General features: G+C 35.6%; 1 protein-coding gene across 1 annotated transcript in view; it reads left to right on the top strand.

Annotated features, from left to right (window-relative positions):
- LOC122034089 (protein SWEETIE-like) overlaps positions 1–20,991 on the top strand; it is a 51,143-nt gene extending 30,152 nt beyond the window's left edge. The window contains exons 16-44 of the mRNA XM_042593217.1: positions 787–900; positions 990–1,157; positions 1,281–1,367; positions 1,553–1,646; positions 2,710–2,778; positions 2,875–2,997; positions 3,092–3,160; positions 3,246–3,350; positions 4,788–4,829; positions 5,192–5,380; positions 5,875–6,024; positions 6,191–6,240; positions 6,410–6,509; positions 6,813–6,947; positions 10,294–10,416; positions 11,451–11,603; positions 11,800–11,886; positions 11,972–12,100; positions 12,303–12,503; positions 12,589–13,047; positions 15,282–15,344; positions 15,962–16,059; positions 16,203–16,296; positions 16,472–16,607; positions 17,758–18,092; positions 18,169–18,315; positions 18,387–18,551; positions 19,516–19,641; positions 19,778–20,991. Of these exons, the coding sequence (XP_042449151.1) occupies positions 787–900; positions 990–1,157; positions 1,281–1,367; positions 1,553–1,646; positions 2,710–2,778; positions 2,875–2,997; positions 3,092–3,160; positions 3,246–3,350; positions 4,788–4,829; positions 5,192–5,380; positions 5,875–6,024; positions 6,191–6,240; positions 6,410–6,509; positions 6,813–6,947; positions 10,294–10,416; positions 11,451–11,603; positions 11,800–11,886; positions 11,972–12,100; positions 12,303–12,503; positions 12,589–13,047; positions 15,282–15,344; positions 15,962–16,059; positions 16,203–16,296; positions 16,472–16,607; positions 17,758–18,092; positions 18,169–18,315; positions 18,387–18,551; positions 19,516–19,641; positions 19,778–20,743 (4,777 nt within the window). The 3' untranslated portion in view covers positions 20,744–20,991. The remainder of the gene's footprint in view (positions 1–786; positions 901–989; positions 1,158–1,280; positions 1,368–1,552; positions 1,647–2,709; positions 2,779–2,874; positions 2,998–3,091; positions 3,161–3,245; positions 3,351–4,787; positions 4,830–5,191; positions 5,381–5,874; positions 6,025–6,190; positions 6,241–6,409; positions 6,510–6,812; positions 6,948–10,293; positions 10,417–11,450; positions 11,604–11,799; positions 11,887–11,971; positions 12,101–12,302; positions 12,504–12,588; positions 13,048–15,281; positions 15,345–15,961; positions 16,060–16,202; positions 16,297–16,471; positions 16,608–17,757; positions 18,093–18,168; positions 18,316–18,386; positions 18,552–19,515; positions 19,642–19,777) is intronic.
- Positions 20,992–22,886: the final 1,895 nt, after the last annotated feature.

Raw genomic sequence — 22,886 nt, 5'->3', positions numbered from 1 at the left:
TTTTGGAAAGCTTTGTCATATCATAGAAAAGAATGTTCTATATGTTTGTCAAACACAATGATCCACAAATCAAGTGATTAGAGAATTGTGTCATTTGGGGTTTATTTGGAAGGAGACAATGATAGGACAGTTTTCCTTTTATGCGAGGTGTTTCAAATCCAATTATAAAGTATCACTTTTAAGTTTTAAGTTGCCTCCAAGTATATGATTGGTTATGCTACTATATGATCCAATGTTTCTCAGTTATTGGTTTTATATTTGGATGTTTGGAATGGCTGCCTTCTGACTACTAGATTTTTTTTCCCTGTATTTTTAATAGCAGTTGCTTCTGTTGTCAACAATTAATTTATAGATGTATTTGATCTCAAAGGTGTCATTGTGATTCTTGGGTCTCTGTCTTTGTTTTATTTTGGTGCATTTAGTTGCTTAATCATGCCAATTGGTCATGTTCAACATACTTGGAGTTGGTTTGGAGGATGCCTCTAGGATCTTGTGAATGTACAATTCTTGACCAGAGAAATCTCTTGTGAAACTTACAGCTTTTGATCGTGTTTGGCCAATTTGAAGAAACTTTATTTTTCCCTTACTATTTTTCAGATTGAGATGGATTACTTCATTTGGATATTCTCACTGAACAATATATATGAAATTTGTTAGATGCTTTGTCATCACTTTGCAGTTATTCATTGTGAAATCAACATAATGCATCTGTTACTGTCTAGTAGAATCATCTATTTCACATTATTAGTATGGTTAATCTAATACTTCAGCAAAACTTTGATCTAGTGTGTTATCGGCTGCAATTGAGGCACTCACTGCTTTCATAAGAAGCTTTGTTTCTCCAGAAGTTGCAACTCAAAATGGAGTTCTTCTACAACCAGTATTGGCATACCTCAGTGGGTTAGTTAATCCTCGTCACCTCTATCGTTGCTACTTCTTTCATTGATTTCCCCCACAGATATCTGAATATGAAAATTGATCCTTTTCAGAGCTTTGTTCTACATTTCATTCTTTTCCACAAAGCAATTACCAAATATGAAGTCAGCTTTAGCACTCTTCACAATCAGAACACTGATGGCATATCAATCTATTCCCAATCCTAAGGCCTATCAAAATGATCATCAGCAAATTATCGAAATATGCACTTCTCCATTTAGGTAAACTGATCTGGTTTTCTATCTTTGATACTTGAGTGGTGTTCATACTTAACACTGAAATGCTTTTCATGATATTTAGTTATGATTTTGTTTTGTTTTCATTGTGACAACTTGCAAAAAAAGTGATCCTTCTGCTTATGAAGAAAGCTCAAGTTTGAGAGCCTTGTTAAACAAGAAGGAAGCATGTTTGGGCCCTTGGGTACCTGGGAGGTGCTTATTTCATTCTTATGCATTCTGTTTACTGAAACTTCTGCATGGCGTTGGAGTGATATTTGTTCATACTACTGATTTTGTGCATGTGCCAATCATACTGCTTGATATCCCATGCCAAATTCTGTTTGTCAGCAGTTAATTTTCAGTAACTTTAACAACCTCATGTTATTGTGTATTCTTAGTGATTGGTATGAAGATGAACTTCGAGCTTTTGATGGTGGTAAAGATGGACTAACACCATGTGTTTGGGATGATAATATTTGCGTCTTCCCTCAGGTAATGAAAACACATATTGCTTGATTGCTAGTTGCTAGTTGCTAGTTGCTATAGGTGATCCTTTAATATATACTCTCTTTTTTGGCTTAATAGAATAATAGAAAAAAACAAGGTTTGTTTCGATCATGTTTGTATTCTTATGTATCAAATGTTAGGAGAATAGAATGCCTTTATTTTGGACCCATGAATCTGTAAATCATAAAGGCTAAGCAGACCCATGGATTCTACATGGGAGAGAATCCATTCGAAATATATTGCTAGATACTGGTTTATGTCTCCTCTTCTCTCCAATCTTCTGATTCCTCCCACCGTCAAATATGCAAGAGTGTTCTATCCATTTGCTTGCCTATTCCTAAGGATCTAAAATCCAATGCACGGTTGAAAAGTTTGTCTTCTAAAAACTTGAACCTCATATACTCTTTTGTCTCTTCTGGTTTAATTAATTTAAATTCTTGAGCCAGAATTTCACTGTATGCCTTAGGAAACTTATGTATACCCTAATTTTTATGCAAATAGATGATGGTATGCCGAATCTACTGTTTTTAAGCTTTGCCCCTTGAATATGTTAATTGAAACAGAATCCTTTCTTTCGTAAAATATTGGTCAAACTCATTGAAGATGTTTGTCCTCAGTCAAAGGATAAATCATTCCAGATATTGGTTTTCTTCCTCGCACAACATATATTGCTGCTTAATTTTTTATTAGCGGCAAGGTCCGTTGGTCCTAAATAAAGTTACATTTTAAGTATCTATTTGTTTAATGGTTGATCTTTTTTCTGCAGCTGTTTTCCTTTGTTCCAATTGATATTTTAGATTATGGATGCTCCCACATGCTCTGTGTCAAAACACTCATTATATTTTTCTTCTCTCTCTCTCTCTCTCGCTCGCTTGCTCGCTCGCTCGTGTTCTCTTGGAAGATATTTCTATTTTGTTCATTCTGATCACTACATCATGTAGTAGCATTTGTTAAAAACACGAACAAATTTCTTATTTTTGATCTTAATGTTCTCTTGAAAGAAATTTTACTTTATCTAATTACTGGTGATTAATTGTATCTACTTCAGTCAGAATCAATGTGCAAACTATTAGTTAATCAGATGCTTCTATGCTTTGGCACCATGTTTGCAGCCCAGGTGTGTCTACCAGGATTTTTTTGTGAAGTATTTAATGTATTCACTAATAATGTTGATCAATATCTGTTTGTTTGATTTGATATTCCAAATCTCAAGGATAATGAAGGAAAAATAGCACTACTTAACAAAGTTGATCAGTGCTTAAAAACCGGAAAGAAGCAACCATGGCATGTGGCCACAGTAACAAATGCATGTGTTGGCCTACTGGCTGGGTTGAAGGTAAGAACCTTCTTTAAATTTTGATAGAATAGCATGTTAGGATCACTCTTGCTTGAAATGCCTTTTCATGAACTCATAATTTCCTTATCCACAGGCCACAATTGCATTACGGCAGCAGACACTAATACCTGAGATTTTGACCATCATCCAGGCCATCTTCCAGGTGTGCATACTCTGTTGTTTCAGTATTTTTCACTGTCAATCTAATTCATATCTTTGTTGATTTATTTGTTCCTTGAAATGAACAGGGTATTCTTGCAGAAAGTGAAGTTTGTTCAGCTCAACGAAGAGCATCCTGTGAGGGTCTTGGTTTGTTAGCTCGTCTTGCAAGTGATATCTTCACTGCAAAGATGGTCGGTTGGTTTCTATGATGTTGTTGCCACAATTGTCTCTGTTTTCAACTATTGGATAGAATATGGCTATTTGTTAATATGGTTTGTATTCACAACTTAGCTGATCATCTCTTGAATAGATTTTTTGTGAGTACAAGCCACACTTGTTTGTGATATCAACAACATGATTCATTTACTCAAGTATAAAGAACCACAACTGAATTTAAGCATTGAAACTAATCATAGCAGAAACTCAAGCATGACTTGAGATTTTGAATTGGCAAATACTTCCACCAACTTCTCTCATTTTTAAGGAGTGAAATACAAGAATGATCATTTCACTTTTACTCTTGCTGGCCGCATTGTTTTTATGATAAATGAGCTTACTCGTCCTTTCCGTTGCTATTCGGCCATGTCACATTGTCACAGGTTCCGATGGTTGTCATTCAAGTCATGGTCAAGTAGGTTAAATTCTTTTGTTCTTTCCTTCCATCAAAAGTCAACAGGGTTGGTGGAATATATTCCTGGTCCTCCATTCAATGTATTCTTTTCCCACTAATTCTTCTCCAAGTAAACACAGATTTGAGATGACTTTCCATGTATGTTTTCAATTGTTGCTGACATGAATTAGAGAAGATGGCTGTGAGTGGACAGATACCATTTGATGGTTAGCATTTCAAGTAGATAGTTACATACTAATTTGCTTCATTTCCTTGTTCTTAATATTCCAAAATTTCTGAAAATGGAGACTGAAAAGATCTCAATCTTATCCTTTTACTCAATTACCACAGTTTGAAAAGAGAATATCTTACTTAGTTACCTACTGGTTTCTAACCACAGTTGAAGAGAATATGTTTTACTCAGTTGAGGGGATAGATATTTTTTGTCCTTCCTTGATTGTGTTATACTACTTGCACTCTTGATATGACGTGATGCCTTTATCTAATAGTTTTGGGATGTTGATCTGTTATGGGATGTTGATCTGGCATGATGCATGTATACATCATTGTCCTGCAATTCACAGAGTGAGGCACATGAGTTCTGTTTGAAAGTTGCCCTAGTCTAGGCACCCCAAATATGCCAAGTGAGGCATGACAGTGTGAGGTAGATGATGGCTACCTAGCTCTGGGCTAGGGATATCTCTTTTAGTCATGCGTGGCCAAGTTTGATGATTGTATTAGGCTTATGTGTGGCAGAAGGCATCCCCACCCAAACAGTTAGTCATTTTGGATAGTAGACTCTGCTCACACCTTATACTTTTAGGCTAATGTGTTCATTTAATTTGATGTTTGTAGTATCTGGATTTGTAAACATATTTTTATTTCATTAGGGGCATTTAATTGTACTTGGCTGACTAATAATTTGGATGTGAAATATACAATAGTTGTTGAATTGAACTTTATTTTTTCTGATTTCTTATTTTGTTTTCTACATTGCCGAACTGCTTTTATTGATCAGACTCGGTCACTTCTTGGAGAGCTCGGATCTCCGGTTCGAACAGTTAGTCAACACTATTTTCACACCTCACACAATCTAATTGATCAATCAACAACGTAAATCATGATTTAGTCATCTGGAAAGAAGAAAAATATGATCTGGGGCCCAAATGACCCCTGAATCTTGATCTTTTTGTCTCCTTTGTTTGCCAACATCTGAATCGAAGCCTAACAATCCAATCAAATTATTAATAAAATCCAAGGTCTAATTTAAGCTTAATTTGAATAATTTAAACCAAATTCAAATTCTAAGGTCATAACTGTTGCAATGTTATGTTTTAATCACATCAAGAGATTATTGAGGTGTAAAAACATTTTCTTGTGTCTATTTAATATATCTGCAATTTTCTTCTGTGGTATTTGAAGCTGATTGATGCTTTCTGGTATATGGAATGCAGTGCAGGGGGCATTGCACTGAATACTCTGGTGACTTCGGCTGTTAAATCAATATCTTTAACAGCCAAGAGTTCAAATGCTTACCTGCAGTTATGGTCTTTGCATTCGCTTCTATTGATCATTGAAGCTGCTGGGTTATCGTATGTCTCTCAAGTGCAGGTACAATGTGGCCTGTTATAATCAGTGCTCAGACAGTGCAATGCCTGTTATTTTGTTATGCTTTTCTATATTCTGAATCAATTATTTCACTTTACTGACAAGATCATTTTGAATTCCAAATCATTGAATCTTTTTGATTCTCTCTGGATAAGCAACAATAATTAAATAATCAATTACCCATAGCCACCAATGTGTCCAGAGTAGGTTAATAAGGAAGCCTAGACCAACATTTTATTAGCAAATGTTATTTAGGCGGCGGCATAATCATGATTGTGGTAATCTGAATGTCTTGGCCATATCTTGATAGAAGATTGGCTTATTTTAGGTTAGCATGCATTGGAGATAAGATCCCTAATCCTGATTTCAAGTAGTTGGCAGTTCTTGTTTTTTTTTTTAATTATTTGATATTGCATCTAGTAGCCCACGATCCACACATATGAGTGAGTTTTTATTTTTTTTATTATGCTTTGTCCTTTCTTGTCTGTGATATGTAGGCAACACTTTTTCTTGCAATGGAGATCCTCTTGGCAGAGGAGAATGGATCGGCGGATCTTAGGCAGGAGCTAGGACGCCTTATAAATGCTATAGTTGCTGTTCTTGGTCCTGAGCTTTCTCCTGGAAGTACATTCTTTTCTCGTTGCAAGGTATCTTATTATGTTGACTGATACTATTATTTTTGAGCTACTCATATTTTCCAAATATAACTGTGTTATGATGTAATATATATTGTTTGTGTCAAGAAATGTACTTGTGATATTATTAGAAAGCCCTTTGTTTTCCTCTTTTGGTATAACATTGGTGTTTTGCCAGTCTGTTATTGCAGAAATAAGCTCTTGTCAAGAAACATCATCCCTCATAGAGTAAGTATCTATCTTAAACTTTAGTTTCTTTTTGTTTAGTTACATTTATCAGATGTATGGTTAATGATATATGGAACCTGTTAAGAACTATGGTGTCATTAAATTGGTTGTATTGAGTGGTATCATTCTAATATATATATTTTTGACAATCAATGTAATTTTTTTGCAGATCTGTTAGATTCACTCAGCAGCTTGTACTTTTTGCTCCACATGCTGCTTCTGTGCATTCTCATGTTAGAAACCTTCTCCCTACTCTATACTCTGGACAGGTATCTTTATATTAATACCAGTTCTCACTTTTTCATTGGGCGAATACCCAAAAAGTCAATTCTGGTCCAAAATACCCAAACAAGGTTGTCATTTTCAAAATCTATCTATCAAGGCCCCATGACAGGCAATTCTGAAATTGCCCATTGAATAGAGATGATGCACAATATTATAGGATTGTAACGTTGGGGGCCTTCGTTGGGAACTTTCACAAATTGGCTTGTTTGGTTTTTTTGGAAGCAGAGAGACTTTGTTTATGCCTTTTCTCCTTTTTGTTTAAAATATGCTCATGTACTTCTTAACAGCCTAGTCTTCGTCATCTTGCTGTATCAACTCTTCGCCATCTTATTGAAAAGGACCCGGTGAGAAACTCATGGTTTTGTTTTGCTATTCCACCTTTTGAATATCACAAGTGCTATCAAGTTCTCAATTGTGTTTTGGTATGAAGAATCTAGAATGTCTTCTAGAGTTTATTCTTTAGGTCTTATTTAATGTTTGTCCTACCAATGTTAGTTTCCATTTAGTTGGATATGATAGTGGCAAATCTATATGGGGAGCAGAGAAGGAAATAATCTCCTATCAACTATGACATGCTCAATGAACTGTTGTCAATTTGTTTACATTACTATTCTGCTTTGAAATAGCTCAAATGCTCTCTGAGAATCAAATAAGTTTACTGGATTATATGTACAACAGAAAATACAGGCTACTATGTATATTGTCAAAGTTTCATAATTACCATATTTCACACATATCTTTTAGCTAGTTAATATTCATACCCCCTTTGGACTACTATGAAAAACGCCACTAGAATTCAAAGTAGCTTAATCTAATTAAAAAATTTCATCTAACTGGGTACGAATAGCAAATTTTTTTTAGCTGGATCACCATAATGAACTTATTGAGTTTGTCACCTTTTCTTTTTGTTTGTTTGAATTTCTATGATATGTAATCATAGAAGAGTTACACGGGGAAGAGGAAGATCTAGAAGACTTGGTTAGCAATGATAAAACATGAAACAACCCTAAAGTTCTACTTATGACAAGATATGCAATAAAGCTTTGAAACAGGAAAACCACAGGAAAGTTGCATAACATATGAACCTCAACACTTAACATAAACTCATTCAAATGAAAATTTAGAGACTTCTACCAAGTTAGCAAACGAATAAATCCTAATTCATGAACTACACGACATAGTAGGGGGCAGGTATCATGACATGCTAATAGGGGTCCCCGGACAGTGTGCCATGCATCCATCTTGTCTCCTCAGCTACTTTGCCCCTAAGTCCTCTACCATACCTGTGGTGGCGTCTACCTCACTTGCATCAATCACACCATGAGTCCAAGGAGTCAGTAAGCATATTCAGATAGTAGATACATGAAATGAATAATAACATAAAACAAGAGAACTTGTGAACATGACACAGGAACTTATTTACACGTATGAGGGAACTTATACCTAAACTTATAGGAGATGAATATGATGCAAATGTGGTAACCATCATTAGAGCACATTCATGTGGTCCATGATCATGTAATTTAGAGGTGCGGCCTAGGATAACTTATAAGGTGTAGCCGAAGCCACCGTATTGCACCCTCATTTATGTTTGGCAAGGCCTTCCCGGAGCTCATCCCGGGGCACCTGTCACCACACATACACATATTTATCTTGATATCTCTACAAGATGAACATTACATTATTCACAATGTACTTCTCAAGCATTCATGCATAATACTTAACTAACTTTTATGGAAGGACCACATATCTTTACCTGAGGAATATTTCGTTATTCATATCATACTTTACAAGAAAATGAACACACATTTACTGATGGTTCTCCATGTCCTAAAGAGCTAAAGCAATCAAAATAGCACAGTGACGTTAGAGGAGAATGAACACTCGAAATAAATGGCAAGATAAACCGAAGGACAGGATGAGGGGCATGTATAGATATCTAGGAAGAGTTGGGACTCATGCGCTATTTCCTAGGTATAATAGTTAATACTTTTATTAACAGTAAATTTCTTAACAATAAACATAAGAGATACAATTCATTTGCAAGTGACAAGTAAAAGATAATCTCCTATTCTTTGCTACATTGGATAAAAACAGTGTCATTCCCAATACTACCATCACCCAAATATAAATAGAAGCCACCTAGAATCTAGTCTAACAGGATCAGAAGAAGCCACCTAGATTCTAGTCTAATAGGACCGAAATCTTCAGCCAATAGAGGGTCATTTACCCAATTTTAATCATGCATATCTTGAGAAAACGAAAGGAGAAGAAGAACCTTAATTGTCACTAAGTCACAGTCCACCAATTTTGCCACAGAAATACCATACCAACACGATTAAACTGTTGGAGCAATCTAGGTGCTATAGGTTTTGATGTTTGGGCAAAGTTTAAGTTAAGTTTATTGTTCTATTTGATATGCATTGTGAGTGTGCAGGATACAGATACAACAAGGAAAGTCTGAGTGAGATCTTGGTAAATGAAAAGTCCAAGTGTGATTTTGACAATGGTTAAAGTCCAAGTGGAGTCTTGGCAGTGTAAGTCTAAGTATGTAGTCTTGGCAATGTAAGTCGAAGTGTGACTTGACAAGGTTGAAGTCCCAGAGCAAGAAGCTGGCAAAGGAAGACTTGACAACAAGGACAAGGCCGAAGGAAGTTCTTGAAGGCAAAGTGCATCACATATATACACACACTGTAAAAAAGTGCATGAATAGCTACACAATCAAACTCTAATACGGTGTAAGATATAACATATTCTACTGTAAATTGCTGATTATAGATCATCAGATGACACATGTATCAATAATATATTATCAAAAAAGGAAGGTAATAAGAATACAATGGCGGTAGACAATACAAGCATATCGAACAACCTGGTAAAACAGCTTCTCCATATGATCTAGCACATCAAGACCAATCTCCTAAATGACCAACCTCCTAAACAACATGGATATAAAGATCCAAGATTATTCTATTGATGTCACGAGTATACAATCATATGCCATCACAAATCCATGAAGTCACTATATCATTCACACTCCTAAATAGATGATTTAATTCTGAATTATTGATCAAATTTCTAATTTGAACAATTTATACTAAAGCAAACTCAATCCACAAGATCACATATTTATCATGGTTAATCATTTGAGAAAATTAACACAATTATCCTTAGGGATCTAGATGTGCAATCATTCTTGCTAGTAATACCTCTAACTTCCACTGAGATTATTCTAATTTTATCTTTTTGTTTAACAATCTCAATAGCTTCTGTTGATTCAATAACTAACTAATACATCTTTCATGTCACCGTTGGCCTCATTATATTATTGTCATAACCAATCTGTTCTTCTCATAGACATCAAACTCATCCACACATAACACTCAATTCAAACCGATCAAATACAAAGATCATAGTGAATATTGTGATCTACAATGCCCGACCATTATGGAAAACTGCCCACAACTAAGAAAGAGAGGTAAGACTCTACCTTGATTCAAAGAGGTGCTTTCCAATGCTGCAACTCAATCAGTTCCCAATTAATTGTCCTGGAAAACAATCTAGTGAACAATAAAAATTAGCACGCCAATCCAAATAACACAAGAAGACCTAAGTTATCAAAACATAAACCTACTATCAGTGGATGGATGTGAAACAACATGTTGCATGGATACTGCAAGGGTTGTGCCGAATACAATATGGTGTTGTCAATACTCTGTGACTGTGGGAGATGAAGATGCTATGGTTTCTCTGCCATGGGAGGTGCAGCTGTTTGATGGTGACATAGGACAAGGCAACAATCGTCAAGTAGCAATGGAGGCTGCAACTGGAGTGGGAGGATGCACAAGTTGTGCCAGCAAAGAGCAGTGGCAGAGGAGCACTGAGCCACTGGTGGCATCACATGGATTGGGCTCATGAAAGGTTAAGAGGAGGGAAAATGATTGGAGAGGAAAGAGCATACAACTGGGGGCTTTGGTTAAATCAGGAGCAGCATCCTGAGCTGAGGTTGCATTGAGCAGAGGAGGAAGAGGGGCTCCAGGTGTGTCACGTGTGTCACACTGAACGGAGAGGAGGGGATTTCGTGGTTTTTCATGGGACTAGGGAGGAGGGGAAACAATGGGTATCTAAAATACCGTATACCCAATCCCAATCAACCTAGGCATTAGAACAAATTGACTAAACCTATTAAATCAATTTATTTTGGTCCAAAACTTGCTCATCCCTTAAATATCCAAATTGAGTCTGATTGGAGCCTAGTTTGAGCCAAAGTGAAATCAACTTGAAATGCTCCTGAAACTACTCTATCCTAAATAAGCTTTTTACACATCTGGTTCAGCTGTAAAAATCCCAAATTAATCTTATTAAATTCCAATTATCCTAAATTACATCCATTAAAATCTTATTAATTTTCAGGATATAACATATATTGTTCTAGCTCATGTTGCTAATTCTGCTGTAGATAAATCTTGTGTGCCATTGCAATTTTGCATTAAGTTTGATCTTGTCAGTCTGATGTACGGGCAGTCTTGCACATTCCTTAGACAAATTTGTTCTTTATGTAACCTTCATTGTCTAAACATTCCTTTTACTAGTGAACTATATATAATCAGAGTTAGCCTAATTATTTTCTTAAGGCAGGGCTTATTCAACAATTATATTCTGCTTAGCCTTTATAAATTCCAGTAATTTATCCTTCACTATGCGGCTTCCTTGTATTTCATGCAATATCAAATTGCTGAATGCATATTTGTCATCCTAGTTGGTTTGCTCTGTTAAATAAAAAATACTGCAGTGTACTGATGGGAAAATATTCATATAGCTTCCAACTGTATTGATCTGGTGTTTTTGACTTGCAGATATATCTTTGAAGGGGCTATCGTTCATTCTTACGTATTCATGTTTCTTGATCTTCATTATTTCTACTGTTTTCTACATTCATATTCTTTCTTTTATTACTTGAATTGAGCTCTTACACATGGATAATCAAGTTGGACATTCAACCTTATATTTTAATGTTGCAGTTTGGTGGTACATTGGATCCTGATCTTCCTGGTCACCTCTTGTTGGAACAATATCAGGTAGGTCAATCATATTTATTTTCTTTGTAAGAACAATCATTTCTTCATGTTTTGTAAGCATAATTGCAGAACAAACTGGAAAGTTTATATCCCTGGTTTTGCAACATTTGACATATATTAGTTGGATAAAGGATTAAAGGTACAGCTATGCATCTCATGATTATTGTGCTGCATTTGACTGCTCTTTTCTGTGCAGGCTCAACTAGTTTCTGCTGTTCGAACTTCAATAAGCACATCTTCTAGTCCTCTTCTCTTGGAATCTGGTCTAGAACTAGCAACGAAGGTGCAAAAGTTACAACTCTTGTATTGATCTCTTTTACTTGTTTGCTAGTTTAAGGTGTTAAAGGACATTGCACCTGAAATTGCAGATCCTGACTAGCGGAATCATTAGTGAAGATCAGATTGCTCTTAGTCGATTGTATGCTCTGATTTCTCGTCCACTTGATGATATTAAAGACTTGTGCTATCCATCATTTGCTGATTGGGTTGCATGCAAGGTACTTTTTTCTCTACCACCATCAATTTGTTTTACTAGACGTTTTATAGTTTGAATTCTCGAAGCTAGACCTAAATTAGAGTGAGGACGTGCTAGCTAGTTTTTACTGATCTTCCTTGTAACAAATAATAATAATAATGATGATTTGGTTCTTGTATTATTAATTTTAATATTTTTATCCATGATTTTGGCTTTCTTAATAGATTAAGATTAGACTTCTGGCTGCCCATGCTTCCATAAAGAATTATGTCTATCAATTATTGAAAGAGAAGAAAGATATTCCTAATGGGTACCTGCAGTTGGTACCATTATTTTCTTCCAGCTCAACAATTTTGGGGAAATACTGGATTAGTGTTCTTAAAGATTTTACCTATATGTCTTTTGGCTTGCATTCAAAATTTTATGTAAGTATACATTTCTTTTGTTTTCTTTTTATTACAAAGGTGGATTGAAACACTTAAGTTCTCATTTATGGTTATTTTCTTGCAGTATAAACCATTCCTAGATGGGATTCAATTTGCAGTGGTTTCTTTCGAGGTGAAAAAGTGTCTGAATGAAGTTTGGGCACTAATTCTGCAGGCAATTGTTCTTGATGTTGTACCTTTGAAGTTCAAAACAGAAAATCCTTCAGAATTAAATACTAAAGTGTCGGATAAACATCTGTCCTTATCTGGTTACAGCATGATTGGCTTGGAAAATGAGGAGTTTCATTTTATGTGGGGACTGTCACTGCTGATTTTGTTTCAAGGGCAGCAACTTGTATCAGATATGGAAGTGTCATTGTTCCCTCCTGATGAAAAGAGAAATCGATGTCCCGTGTTGCAAGGGGGGTCTCATTTTATGTTGCCTTCCTATGAGATTGCTCTATCTGTATTTCATTCTCTTTCAACAGAAGCTTTTTTCCAACATGATTTTATTTCACCAGATCTCTGCGCCGACATCTTTCAGGTAAATTTATTCATGGTGGCAACAAATTTATTGGATTTGAATTCACTTAGACTGATGTTGGCCATTGCATTATGTTGAAGAATATCTATCATCAGTAATCTTGTTGATTTTATTTAATTTCTTTGTATATATGTTGGTATATGTGTTTACTAATGTACATATCTGATTGCCCCCATATGCATTTGTCTGCATTTGAATGTGAAAGTACATGGATACTTGTATGACTAATTATGTATCTGTGTGGTGTCTTTACATGGTTGTATACTATTAACAGGATAATATTCTCTCACAGTCATTAAGCAATTTACATTCTTCATGAGAAGAATTAATATATTTTGATGGGGTTTTGCATTAATTGTGCCATAACATCTTTTGGCAACTATTGGACCTATATGTAAATATTTAACAAAACAGTGTCCCACCCATAATTTGATGATCCAAATATCCCTTTGTGCTCCACCTTTGACCAAAAATTTGGAGCATGACATGTTTTGACTAAAGATTTGGTAATTCAACTTAGCTCTTCTTCAGCATGACATGATTAGGAGCTTGACAATATCATCATCATAGGTGATGACTATAGGGATTATATAATTGAAGGCCTATCTACATCAGCACTTCTAGACTAAAGATTTGGAGGGCCTTAAGTATTTTCTTGACATAAAGATGACTCGCTTGAAAGAAGGTATCTATATCCCGAAGTACGTATTTGATATGCTCTAGTATGTATTTCTTGGACATCATGTTATTGTATCCTCTTGGCTCTTAGGATGTAATCTTAATTTTCTTTCTTGAAAAGTAAGAAACAAACACTGGTGGTGGTGGCTAGGTTAAGTGTAGAGTGAGAATATAGGACTATGGCCTTAGCAAGATATGAGCTCATTTGGGTTAAGCATTTGTTAACTAAGCTAGAGTACATCCTTACGTGATATTCAAACTACAATGCACACAACCTCAAATCTAATATTAAGGACAAAGCACGTAAAGTGATTATCACTTCTTGAGATGAAGTAATACAATCTAATGAGATTGTGACTTTGTTATTTCTGATGATTATTTGGCACATTGCTAAATAAATGGTTAAGAGGGCCTAAAATTAAACTTGTCCAGAACAAGTTGGGTTCTACAATATATTAAAAAAAGCTTGAGGGGAGTGTCGGGACCTATGTGTAAATATGTATCTCAAAGTAAAATACTTGTAATATTTCATGATATCAATAACATCTATGAGTAGTGGGGGCTACTTAAGGGTTATTCATTAGAAATAATCCCCCCTAAACTAACAACTAGCAGTTAGCAATGAGGCATATATATGTCGGTACTTGACTCCATTGAACTAAATTGTCATGGGAACTGATACTATATATCAATTATTGTCATTTGCCTAATCTTGTCTTATGTTGCCTATCACACTTGAGTGGCATGCGGTCCCTTTTGGCTATCAGCTACAATAATCTTTAATTATATGTTCTTCTAAACATAGGTCACAATGATGTCTGGGACTGAGGGTATAAAATGAATTTGCGTGTGATATTGGTTTCTTTAGTTTCACACTTCCGGTCTCCAATTCTTTAATTCTCTATTATTATTTTTTTGGCATTTTACCAAAGGGCATACTTAGATTTCAAAATTACCAAAGGACACACCACTTTGAAATTTACCAAAGGTTGCATATATATATATATATATACACTGAATGCCCCTGGCTGTGTGGCAGCTTTTTCTATATAAGTTTTTAATGAAAGGAATACTTTGGAAAGAAGTGCGCCCTTTGATAAATTTGAAAGTGTGGTGTGCCCTTTGGTAATTTCCAAAGTTTAGGTGTGCCCTTTGGTAAAATGTCCTTATTCTTTTGCATTCATTCAAGTCCATCTTTGTTATTCAGTAACTATTTACCCTCTGGTTAATATCTATTGGTGTCATGTTAACCAACAGAGTTAATATTAAAACAATGGAAACATGCATTGCACTTCCAAGACTCAATGTGTGTGTTTGTATAAATAGATATATGCATATATATGGACACAAATATATGTACATGTATGCATGTACACAAAGATATAGAGCAAGAGAGACTGCAACTAATGGCTTTCTGATAATTGTATGATGCTCGAAAGGGTTCAAAACACTGCCAATATTTTCTGATGCTTACTACTATTAAAATCTTCCTTGTCATTATAATTTGACTGATGGAAGGTAATACTCTAATTCTTCATGTTTTTTCTCGAGTGCAGATTCTTGTGTATGCTCAGATACCTTACTCTAGGGGTGGCCTTGTCATATCTTTACTGTCACAGGTAAGTAGAATTGATGCTCTAATTCCAATAGATTAACTATTAGTTGCATACTCACAATACCGGCAAGAATCAGGTCCATGAAATCTATGGAAATCAAAATTCACAGTAGACATTAGGTCCTCCAAACTCTGTAATCTGATTTACATCTTTTATTGGGGGGAAAAACTGCTTAGTGGCAACTAATTGGTGTATAGAAATTTACCTCAGCGATACAGAGGGAAGAAAATGTCTCAGTTTTCAATTCAATGGTGTATGTTCACTGCCATTGATTCATCTGTCCAATTGGTGGTTTTATTAATTTCCTCCAAACTCAAACTTTGTCTATTTCTAGTGAACGATTGTTATCTCTTTTGAACATGTAAATTACATATACATGATCACAGACAAGGTTAGTTTCACCTCCTGGGAACACATGTCCTTTTGCCATTGCTTTCTGAGCTTGTGGAGAAAGTATGTATTGCATATTTAGTTCATTGATGATTTTCATACTCTTGGCAGTGCAAGTATGCATATTTTTCGCTAAAATATATTTGCATATCTCAAAAATATTATATTTCTCTTAATATAATTTTGCTAGCACAAACATTCAATTTTACAATGATTATTATTTTGAACAGATAGTCCAGTTCTGTCCTGATACCTTTTTTGAGCTGGAAAATTTTACTACGTCAACAACAGAGCTTTTTCTCAAGTATTTTGTAATAACATTTCAAAGGTAGTTAAGCAACACAGAGCTCAAACTTTTACTATTTCGAGGAAAAGATTGTTAACTTTTCTATCATATTTTCCTAATATCAGATTATGTTCTGTTGGTCGTCAATAACTGAATTTTCATCTTAATTATCAACTTAATTGCAGAAGCAAGAATGCAAATTTTCAGTCCAGCGGCCAGGATCTGCTTGCTGCCTTGTCCACTGTTTTTAAAACAGTAGCATATAGGACAAAGCAAAAGGTATGTTACAGTACATAATATTCCATCTTGACCATCGCTTTGCTTGCTTTTGAGAAGTTCCTATCATCCTGTAGAATTGAACAAAAATTAGTGTTTCTTTATATATATATATATATATGTCAAGGTTCTCCTTTCTTTATTTTTTGTACTAATTGGTGTCATTTCTTTATACCAGATAAGGTGGAAATTGATAGTGGCAGTTATGTCACTCTTCTATCAATGGTTTACTGATGCTTCAGATGGCCTAGGATTGTCAAAATTTGCCTATTTTCTTCAATATATGGTGCCTACAATTAAAGATTTGCTAAGATGTATGTGTTATTTGACTTGTTCACGGCCCTTCCATGCACAATAGATCCATGACTTTCCTTTCCTTGACTGCATGCTAGCTTGATGTATAACATTGTTATAAAACTGAAAATGTTTGTCCAAAACCATTCATTCTGAATTGGGATTTGGGAGGAAATATGCTGTTTTATATTGTGCTATAATGTCTGAGACAGAGCATTCTATTTAAGGATGAGACTTAATTACAAAGAAAAGAGGAAAATTTCAATCGTAGTTGGTGTTAAATTTATGTGTGAGCCTTTTTTTCCATGGTTATCTGTAATGCAATCTAATGTGATATTGTCGTTTATCTAATATTAAAATGATTTTTTATTTACTCTGGAGGAGGCCAAGTTCCAGCTACTGGAATCCTCCTCCCTACAGGCTAGATGATAGAGTAAATTAATCTTATGATCCCTAAAGTGTGGAACTGACTTTGCAGCAGTAACTAAGTAATTCCCAAACTTCAATAGACTGTCACCACCAAGTGTTGATCCCTAGACTGTGGGACTGCAATAGTACTAATAATTGAAAATATTTGTTTGTCACCCAACTTCAATAGATTTTCATAACCAAACATGGATGCCTGGGCATTATGGAGGGTCCAAGAAGTAATATGAAGCTAATGGTAGCACCAACTTGAATAGGCCAATGAAACTTTATTTTTTGATGATTGTGATGGTGAACACCAAAAGGAAATTGAGTGATAATAATCCTGCAAGTTAGTTCTTTTCTTCTACTCTTGCCAGATAGACACAAGGATATTATGTTAATTGAAAACATTGAAAGACAAAACACGTGCCAGCCAGTAAACTAGGGACAAACATTTTATTGGAAGCATCTTGTTCTCTCTTAATTGATATTGTGGGTAGTCTAACATCTACCATCAAATTCTTGTTCATTTATTGTATTGGCATAGGTGTTGATCCATGTTAAATTAGTTAATTTACTTGATGTGCATACTCGGGTTGTAATTCACTAATTTCTATGAACATGCAGTCCTGGGTTTTGACATATTTCATGTGTATTGCTTATGAAAATTTGTGATTTACTACTCTCTCATTCTGTGCTTTTGTTTATTTGATGATAATTTCAATGGGATGTTGCATGCAAAAATGACCATATATTTTACAGGTTGCCTCTCCTTATTTGCCGTTGATGGTGGAAACTACGATGAGGAAAACAACCTTCAAAAAACAGTCTTAGGATCCTGGGCTGATGTCCTCTTATTTTTATCTGGCGAATGCATTAAAAGGATTTTGATTGTGGACGACAGGATAAATGAGTCTTCTAAACTTCTAGCCATGATACTTGTGTTCTGTTTAGAAGAAACTGTAGCTTTGGCTAGACTAGTACATGAAGCTCAACAACTCTCAGAAAATAGTGCAATTGATGGTATGCTCTTTTGTAGCATCGTGCACAACTTCACCAACTGTATCAGCAATATTATCTCTACCAACAATATGCAGGTAACGGTACTTGCTAATCTTTGCTGCCTAAAACATGATAGTTTCAGGGGGAATTTTAGTGGTAGTTAATTGACAGGTTCAGGCTTTAGGACTTCATATGCTGAAAACTATTGCACAAAGAGAACTTGCTGAGGACTCGCGTCGGAGGGACCATTCATTTATTCTACTCTTATCTGGAGAATTACTAGGGATTCTTTTTCTTTTCCTTGACAAAACACTCAAGGTAGCTGTTGAACAATTATGGTCAAGTAACATACCACTTGCTCATGCCTGACTGAATTATTTGTTATGAAGGAGCGAGTAAAAAGGGAATCTCTAGCTGTCACAGAGGAGTGCTTGAAACTGCTTTTCATCTTTCACACACTTGCACAAGGAAGTGAACATCAGCATCATTTCACACTGCTTCTTCTGGAAGCCTTACATCTTGTTTTCTATCAATCCAATGAATGCCATGCAGAGGTAATTCAGCTAATGATTCGGTTAGACTTAATTACAGGTGATATTAGATATGTCTCCTTTAGCCACCCAGATGACTAGGGCAAACTCAATTTGATGATGATAATGATGATTCTAGTGTTAATATTAATATGTGGGTGTCAAAGTTAATATTTTATTATTCAATTTTGTTTTCTTGAAGCTAATGCCCATGTGTGTACTGCCCAATATCTGGCACTATACCATCTTCTACATCTCAATACAAGTGTACACAAGGTGTTCCACACCGTACAGTGTTATAGACCACTTGAGTTGTAAGTTTCAATTGTCAGTCACTTGTTGAACTGGAATCTATGTATCATTCATCCAAGACGATACAATTACTGAATTTTTCATTCCATCATGGTCTGTTCTTCAAATGTCTTTTTCAGTGACAGCTAAACAACTCCTTGTGAATTGAACTGATTCTTTGGTTGGGAAGTATAGATTATCAGAGCATCCTGGCTGATCTCTGATCCTTATGACCTTAGCACAGTTAGACTCTTTACTCATATAGTCATTTACAGATTTAAAGCAGAAAAGGAAATGCTTTAGGTCTCATCTAATGTTTGGTGCTCTACCGACTCCTTTAAACAATGAAGTTGGACAGATGTAGGCTTCAAGTCAAGCAGACTAGAAGTATATCATCACCAAATCATTGGGAGATTAAAGTCTTCAAGATACTCTACTCCTTTCCAGACTACATACATATCCCTAGCAACAAGTTCTAATTAGAAAATGTTGGCATATAGACATGTAGTTATAGTTACTATAGTGGTTTCATCAAGTAGTGCCAGGTTCATATGTTGGGGGATTAGGAGGACAATCTACCAGTTTTTAGTGTTTAATGATACAGTCTAAAAAAGGGAAAACTTTCATCATTCTGCACAAGTAGAAGTGTTGTCTTATTGTCTTCATGCTTTCTCATTGCACATGACATATTGTTTAGGTACTGAGTGGCATTAATACTACTACAAGGAGGATGGTTTCCCGTCTTGTTCAGATTCCTACAGCTGCAGCCCATATCAAAGATGCGATGTTAGAAATGCCTGTTCTGCAAAGACAACAACTTCAGGTTCAGTTATTGAGTTAAATTTTAGTTTTTGTTGCTTGCAAATAATCAACTCACTGTGTATTCTTGTGGGTTGGTATTGCATTCTCCTCTGCTTACTTGAATGTAACTACTGAGATACTGTTATTTGCATCTTCAGGAGATGATTAGGGCTTCCATTAATCCACAAGGTCAGATGACAATGCAGGTCAAATTACCGGACACTAAGGTGCAGACTTTTGATACTATACAAGCACTATCTGAAAAGCAAGAGGTAAATGAAGAACATACTTATGATGGTGACACTAAAGATGAAGGTGAAGATGAAAATGAAGATGAAGATGACGATTGGGATAACTTCCAATCTTTTCCTGCTGATACTGCACCTGCTTCTGCTGTTGAATCACATGATGGCAGAGCAAGATCAGAGCTAGCTTCACTTGATCCAGCCATCAAGAGTCTGCCTCTGGATCAGAATAGAGGTCTTGTCCATGATGACTTGCAGCTTAATATTTCTGAAGAGGACAGTAATGCACCCCCAAATGCCTCACCTGGTGAAGACAAAGACATTAACGATACACATGATGCATCACCTGTCAAAGCCAAAGAAACCACAAACCTTGTCACGGACAAACTTAAGGAAGACTTGAGTGTTTCACAAACAGAAATGGTCGTACAAGATAGTTGTAAAAGCAGTTATCAGGATCTCCACCAGTGTGCCCAGATAAATGAAGATGGATTTTCAAATATAGGGCATAATTCACTGCAACCTTCAACTCGAAATCATTCATCTGAGGAAGTGAGCGAGGAACAAAGTGAACTTGTCAATGATGATGAAGCTACAAAAGATAGTGAAGCTTACGTTGAAAAAAATAGTGGTGATATGCTTTCTGCATCTGTAGACACTGAAAAGGACAATTACACCAATGGAGACAACTCCAACCATTCACATGGTGTACTGATAGCTGAAACGGATAAGCCAGATGAGGTTGGTAGCACGTCCAATGATAGAAGTGGATTTGAAACTAATGCCAAAGAGGAATTGAAAGAGCTATCCGCTGGTTCATTGCAACTTTCTGAGGACATCAATGAACCAGCCAATGACATGAAAGTGGAAAGCACCTAAATTATGGATGATACTCATTTGCTATTCAATTTTTTGTTGTTGCCAATGTGCTAGAACTTTTATATAGTGATTTAATTCTGCAAAAGCGAAATCATTTTTGTAGTTCCATATGTATGTATGTATCCTCATAACTGGCGTTATAAGATTACGTAGGGCCAGGGTGGCTGACAGAATGTACATGACTTGCGAATTCGTTTCTCTGAAGTGTTTATTGGTTCTTGTCAATGAAGGATGAAATTTGATGTGTATCGGCCAAGGGGAAAAGAGAAGATCAAATTTGTATTTAATTTCATTATATTTTCTCTTGTAAAGGTGAAGGAACGGTTAATGAATGGTACCCAACGCGCATCCTTTGATTTACCTTACAAAGTAAACACATGGTTGGACCGAACACAGGACTACAATTTTCATGTCTACCAATTTCAAGCATGTAAAGAATAATGCAAACAATTATGTCAATTATTCAAAAGAGTGTTAGTGAAACACGGGCATCAATGGGTATCAGATTTAAATGTGTTTAAATCTGTTGATATCTCTAAATACTTGTAAGTTTAATCAAACTTTTACACGATTCAAATTAATTTCTTTGTATAATTTGATTCAGAAGCAATTATTAAATAATCCATCCCAATTACAAGCAATTAGGATGGATGAGTGCACTCAAGTTAGATGAATGTATATTATTATCATTGGCAATTCTATTAGTGGCGGTTAATAAGTAATTTGATCATCTGTCGAGTCAAGTGTCCCAATTGATAGTAGCCTTAATGTAGATCTCTTGAAGAGCATGTACCTACATTTCGTGTAATCAATCCTGATCTTCTTCAAGACATGGTTTGATTCTCGATAGGTACATTGTGACAAAAGGTGAATATATTCGCCCCCAGCGTCCTCATCAACTCGTCTCAAGGCCAACACGGAGAAGGTAAATCATGGACGACTATTAGCCTTTGGAATAAATACTATTTAAGGTTATCTCTTGACTGAAAAAACTGTCTGGCTAAAGTTAAATAAGTTCAACATTTTCAATCAAATATGAAATTAGGAAATAAAAAAGAAGAACAGTCCGGTGTATGAAGCTCCTGTCATGTGAGGTCCCGGGAAAGAATCCATTGTACGCAACCTTACCCTGTTTTTTTGCAAGAGGTTGTTTTCAGGATTCAAATCCAAAAGGTCACATGGCAACAACTTTACCGTTGCACCAAGGCTCCCTTTCAAGACCGGTTCTGAGGCTAATACAAAAGAGGTAAATCAGACTACTAGTCTTAGGCAGTTGAATAACACATAAGGAGAACAGACATCCAGTTATTAATTAGAATTTGACCTCCAGACTAGATCTCATGATGATAACACCATAATACTCTTACGAGAGTAATTCAATACATTGGAACATTTGGTAATTAATTTTTTATTCCATAGCATAATAAACTTGGCATAATATGTATCTCGCGTTTAGATTTTTTTATTTCACTACCAAAAATCTTTCAAGGCAATAAATTTTTCTTTCTTATGGAGAAAATTTCCGAGCTGCTAGATTTCTTCTATTTGTTAGGTTTACCTCAAGAAATCTGATTAAATATATTTTACATTTATTTTTAAAATTAATTATATTATTTTCCTTCATAATCTTAGCAAAGATAGCAGAATATATGAAATTATTTTTTCCCCTAATAAAATGCAATAAAAAAAAAATTTAAACTATACGAGTATCCAAAAAATTTTAAGCTCGAATTATCTTTTACCCTATAACTACTCACATCGTTCCAATAAATGATGGGGAAAAACAATAATTTCTATGCCTCAAGTGATTTGTGTTGGTGCAATATCCCTCAGGTCAAAGTTGACCTAGTTGACCAAGCTTGAGTCTTGATTTGAGTTTCGATGTTTGACAATGCAAGGTTGATTGAAGAAGAGTCAAGTAGGTCAAGGATGACCGGATACTTGACTGGAAAGTCCTAACTGGGATGTTAGGCAGGAGGAAAATCCTGGTGAGTGAAGCCAGGTGAAAGACCTAGTGAGTGAAGCTAGGCAATTGGGAAGTCCTAGTGAGTGAAGCTAGGCAGGAGAAAAATCCTGGTGAGTGAAGCCAGGTGAAAGACCTAGTGAGTGAATCTAGGCAATTGGGAAAGTCCTGGTGAGTGAA

Source organism: Zingiber officinale, chromosome 11B (genome assembly GCF_018446385.1).
Source record: "Zingiber officinale cultivar Zhangliang chromosome 11B, Zo_v1.1, whole genome shotgun sequence".
Taxonomy (NCBI): domain Eukaryota; kingdom Viridiplantae; phylum Streptophyta; class Magnoliopsida; order Zingiberales; family Zingiberaceae; genus Zingiber; species Zingiber officinale.
Note: the sequence above shows the minus strand (reverse complement) of the source record. Positions and strands in the feature narration are given on the sequence as shown.